At 36.0% G+C, this 5,556-nt stretch overlaps 1 protein-coding gene across 1 annotated transcript; it reads left to right on the plus strand.

Moving 5' to 3' along the window:
• Positions 1–926: 926 nt before the first annotated feature.
• Positions 927–2,128, plus strand: LOC148578731 (uncharacterized). Its single transcript, XM_088503170.1, has 5 exons — positions 927–1,149; positions 1,281–1,627; positions 1,711–1,836; positions 1,953–2,075; positions 2,117–2,128. Exons 1-5 carry the CDS (start codon positions 927–929, stop codon positions 2,126–2,128), a joined length of 831 nt encoding a protein of 276 aa, XP_088359296.1.
• Positions 2,129–5,556: the final 3,428 nt, after the last annotated feature.

Here is a 5,556-nt window from a genome sequence, read left to right on the forward strand (position 1 = left end):
TACTAGATACGGATGCAATAGAGATGTTATGTCTTGATATTTTTTTAGTGTGAATTGCTTTATCTTTATGAAAGGTTGCGTTGGAATTTTGCATTGAATTTTTTAGTGTGAATTGCTTTATTTTTATTGGTGTTTGATAAGAACTGAACATAAAGGCATATATGACTATTTTAAATAATGGTATATAGTTAAACAAATTAATTCACTCAATTTTGGAGAGTTACTTTAGTGAAATGATTATGAGAATGATAGATACATAGTAAATAATTATGATTTTTGTATTGAACCAACCTAATTAGTGTGGTTATCACAACAATCACGGTAGAAATAGAGAATTGGATATGAGGAAGGATCATAATTTCATATGCAATCTTTTGATATCATACTTTTGTTCAAAGTTATTTGCAAGCAAGGTTGTTAGATCAGGTGGATATCGAATTTAAAATTTTATAGAGATTAACAATGAACTCTCAAAAATTTGTACATGTAAATGGTATTTTGATGAGCCATTGTGATAGTATAATGATAGAACAAGATATGTTTCAATCATAGATGTTATACTAAGCAAAGTTGTTAGCGTATCTATGCTATTCATAAACATGTTGGTATGTTATGATTAATTAAAGTGGGTTATTTGAGTATATATAGCAGCTGCTTATAAACAGGTGTTCAAAAAATAAGAAGTAGGCATGGCTCGTACCAGGAGCAAAAAAGAGACACATAAGAAGACCGCAAAAAAAAAACTGGTGGACCAAAAAAGGTACGTTGAATGGTTTGCGGTGAATTAACTATAAACTCGGGTTATTGTGTTTTAATAGTAAATGTTAAAATTGACATTCTCCTTCATTGTCACTTTATGTTGATTATGAATGTTTGTGTAGAAAATACTGGTATCTAGGTTCTCGCCATGTTGCGTGGCTTCAGTTATGAAGCAATTAGGTTCAGACGCGGGCAGAGAGAAAATAATGGAGGTGCAAAACATGAGATTTGGCTGGCTGCAATATGTGCCTGAATGGGCTGTCAACCAAGATATGATGGTGGCATTAGCATCTTCGTATAGTCGGGATGAGAATTCTTTGATCGTCAGAACAAGAAAAATCCCCATATCGGTTCAATCCATTGCGTGGTGTTTTGGACTACTGAACCATGGTAAGCAATCCCCAAAATAAAATAGGGAAAAAAGGAAAAAAATTATCCACAATAATCTTGTTGAGTATATGTTTTCGGTAAAATTAGCCATTAAAGATTTGGACTGCATCTACTCATTTTGTGTTTGGTAGGGAATAGTTTCAAAATTCCAGAAACACCAGCAGAGCACCGACTTGTTAACAGCTTCACAGGAAAGATACAAGCAGATCTGAAAAGGAATGTTATCACATACTCGATGCAGTCCGATGCCGATAGAATCAACTTCTGGAGACAGTTCATCATGTTGATAGCGAAGTGTTTGTTCTTTCCCTCGCCGAAGGCCACTGTTTCAGACATACATATACAGGCTGCCATTGATGTATCGAACCCAAGGAAGATATATTGGGCGAGGTACATTTATGATTTTCTAATTGAGGGAGTTCTGAGGTTTCAGGATGTGGGGAAGAAGACAGTGGATGGATGTATGTTCGCATTATTGGTGAGCTGTATATCCCTAACCTTTGATTTGTTGTTTGTTATTCTATAGTATACCTTGTTTATAGCAATTACTATAACTTTCAGATTATATATCTCCATGCTAACAAAAATGGAGATTTAAGAAGATATAATGGGAGAGAATCGTGGATTAGAGACTGGTCGCTTGTTGATCTGAAGAAGATGGATGAAGCAGAAAGTACATCTCACTCGGTGAGGCATATGATAGATTTATAATCTTTTAATAGTGATAAGTGTGAAAGGTATGTTAATCGGATCACTTCTCTTAAGCTCTGATTAAAATAAAACTTATACTTTGTCCACTGTAGGGGCTTCTAAATTTAATTGGGAAGATGTCTGGGTTACCGAAAAAGCACAACCGTTTATCAAAGAGAGGTTGCATTAGGAAAAAAAGAAAGTCTAATAGAAAGACTCGTAAAGAAGCTCCCACGGTAACATTAAGGGTTGTAACTTGTAGTTTTATCTTGAATAGGAATTTGAATAGCTAATATTTATCATTTAAATTCGGATGTTATGCATGCCTCATACCCGATGTTATCTATGTGGCATTATGGTTGCTAACTAGTTGGCACTGCAGATGTTACTATCCATTTTTTTACTGTATTCTGCACAAAGAAGCTTTGGGTAAACTTTCAAATTAACATCATTTACACATTTAAGCGTACTATATTTACTTGATCAAATCAAATTTTTATCAGGTGTCTTTTGTTATTATCACATATAGCTACTCAACTTCTAATTTATTTAAATAGAAACTATAGTCAAGAGTCCCAAAACAGGTCCATTAGGGGAAATACTATGAGTATGAAGAAGACATGTGCTGAAACACCCACAGGGGATGAGACAATGCCTGACACACCTGTTGGAAATGGAACAGATGATAATGTTGATGAAGGACCTTCAAAGAAAAGGCAAGTTAGATGAATTTAACAATAATACGAAGTATTGATAATTATAGTAGGTGCATGATTTTTTATCTCTGACTTTTTACTGCTTTTGAGGTGGAATGTTTAATCAATAATAGATGTTATCCATCTAATCTTATACTGATTACACAACTTACTTTATTTTAGTTTGCACTCAGTTAAGAGCACTTAAATGTTAATGAATGTGCAGAAAATCCAGAGAACTTGCAATGGTAGTGTATGTTGCGCCAGAGGACCCAGCTCAAGTTGACTTTCCAATCCCTTCATTTTTGCTTGGCATCACTCAGATGCACATACCGGTCTCAACGCCGGGATCTCCGGTAACAAATGAAAGAAATGCGACTCCGAAACTTGAAGCACCAGAAAAGATAAGAAAAACAAAAGTTGTGGTGGATACACTAATGCCATCTGGGGGTGCTGCAAGGCATACAGGTGATGACATGAACAGGATATACAAGTGGGCAACAGATCATAGGGGTGCAAAGAATGCCACGCTCGCGTGGATTCGTAATGGTGATGATGTTCAGCTGCAGCGAGCGGACCTTCAATCACTGGGATGGCGTAGAAGAGTAAGCGATACGGTAAGACCAAACAAAAAAACTATAATCAATTGCTGAGTATGTGTTCTGCATTAAAGTGCTATGAAAGGCAATGTGTTTATTCTATTCAGGTGGTTGATTACTGTTTTGCCATGTTCAACGCTTCGAGCAATGCAAGATTCTGCACGGATTTTTACTGTATTCCGCCGAGATTAATGGTTATTGCAATCTATCCTTACCCACTTAATATTAATTAATACCCATAATTACCTCGGTGAAGGATACTCTAAATTATTTCATTAGGTGTTTAACTAATGCAAAATGGATTTGCAGGCCCTAATATTGACTGATGACAATATTGAAGGATGTGCCGGCACGAACACTGGTTTTGTCCCTGTTCTTAGCAGCTTCATGGGCCGCGGGCAGCAATGGTTCGATGCAGGGAAGGCGAAACAAGTTAAATATGTAAGTATTCACATACTTACCTATCCACGCACAAAATCTATTTTTCATTACAAGAATGCGAAGAAAAATAACTGTATGCTAATATGCTTTATTCAACGATAAAGTGGTTTGTTCCAGTGTGTCGAGAAGATCATTGGTGGCTATATGTACTCCACCGGCAGACTAATAACCTATGGGTGTTAGACTCCATGCACAATGGCTCACACTCCGAGCGTCGAGAGAAAATAGATAAATATGTAGTAAGTGAGAATAGATTTGATGATGCATATTTTTCGGGTGTTAGGTGTTGCCTTCCATGTATTTTTTTATATTTTCCACCCTACTTTTTTCTATCTGACTTGTCGAAGGGCTTTCTTCTCCAACAGTTGGCAGCAACTGTAGACCCGAATGTAGTATTCACAGCTGAAGGCTATGAGTGTTGCTATGAAACAAGGCTCCAAAAACAGCCAAATGGGTAAGTCTAGAGATGAAAATGAAGAAGGGTTAAAAAATCAACCCACACAAAAATTTTTAATATGTTGGCATGACTTTTTGTTGTTTGTGATGCATAGGTGGGACTGTGGCGTATATGTCATTAAATGGATGGAAATGTGGGATCCAAAGAGCTTGGCAGAAGATGATTTGAACATGCCTATTTGGACGACGGCTAGTGAAATCCAAAACATATGTCGATGCTTATTTGCGTATTTAATAATTGATAAATAAATCTTTTTGGATGAATTCTACTTATGATGGCTGGATTTATATTTGCTTCTTCAAAGTATTTTATACCAAACACAAATACATCTGTTTGTCACCACAGGCCCAGCTACAACAAATTCGGAAAGAAATTGTAACTGACATACTAATTTGCAAAGACAACATCTCTAGGAGTAAGGTAGAGGGTGTACTCAATGTGTCATGTCGCCATGTGGAGGATAGGGAAAAGAAGAAAAATATTGAAGACCCTTGGACAAATCCAAGGACAAGATCACTGGTTCAAAGGGCGGAACGAGCTAAGAAAGCTAAACGGAACTATAAGCCATAAATCCCTTTTAGAGTTGGTCTGTGTGTGTTTTCTATTAATTTGATTTTAAAAATTAATGGATGTTATCATGGAATACAGATGGATGTTATTGGATTTAAACCAAAACCGGGTGCATCTTTTTTAAAAGGTTACCTATAATGGACAGCAGGATAAATATATCTACAAACAATTAATTAGGACTAGAGTTGCTGTGTGTATTTATGGTTAATATGGTTGCAAGATTTATTGGATTTTATCATGAAATACTTGCGAATATTTTTGGATTTGGACTGGAAAAAAAACACAAGAACTCAATATCACAGTAAATAATTATGTATGAAAAAAATTGTTTTTAAATTTTTAGTTTATTTTTTATATGTGTTTGGCTTGTTTTTGCACAGATCGAGAACATGTTGATTGAAGTTTGAACTTTCTTTCGTATATCCACTGAAAATTTTTTAATTGAACAATAAAATTATCCATACTTAACGACCAGCTAAAAATATCTATGTCCAAGCAATAAATACTTGATCATGGTTGTTATTCTAATTAGAAGTGTCAATTTAGCCCAAACCTTAGGGCTGGCCCTCAACCCTCCAAAAAAATTTTAGCCCACAGCCCTAAAAATTATAAAATGATATTTTGTAAGCCCAACCTTAATTAAGCCCTCCCAACAAAAAAGCAAAACAGGGATGGCCCTATAAGCCCTCCAAGCCCTAAATCTAATTTTCTCCTCCCTGATACCCTGACCAGAGAACGCGTTGAAAGGGTGAAACTGTGAAAGGATTTGCGTTGAAACGGTGAACTGTGAAAGGATCTGCGTTCTACACTTCTACCTACGAAATCCGTGGCTACTTCTCCTCCCTCACGCGGAATCAGAGGTGGGTTTCTTTGTTTTCTATCCCTCTCTGAGTTTCTTATTTGTTTGTTTGCAATTGCATCACCCATTTTAATTCTGTTGACTGTTGTTAATAAA

Source organism: Arachis ipaensis, chromosome B1 (genome assembly GCF_059453495.1).
Source record: "Arachis ipaensis isolate K30076 ecotype BB chromosome B1, ASM5945349v1, whole genome shotgun sequence".
Lineage (NCBI taxonomy): Eukaryota > Viridiplantae > Streptophyta > Magnoliopsida > Fabales > Fabaceae > Arachis > Arachis ipaensis.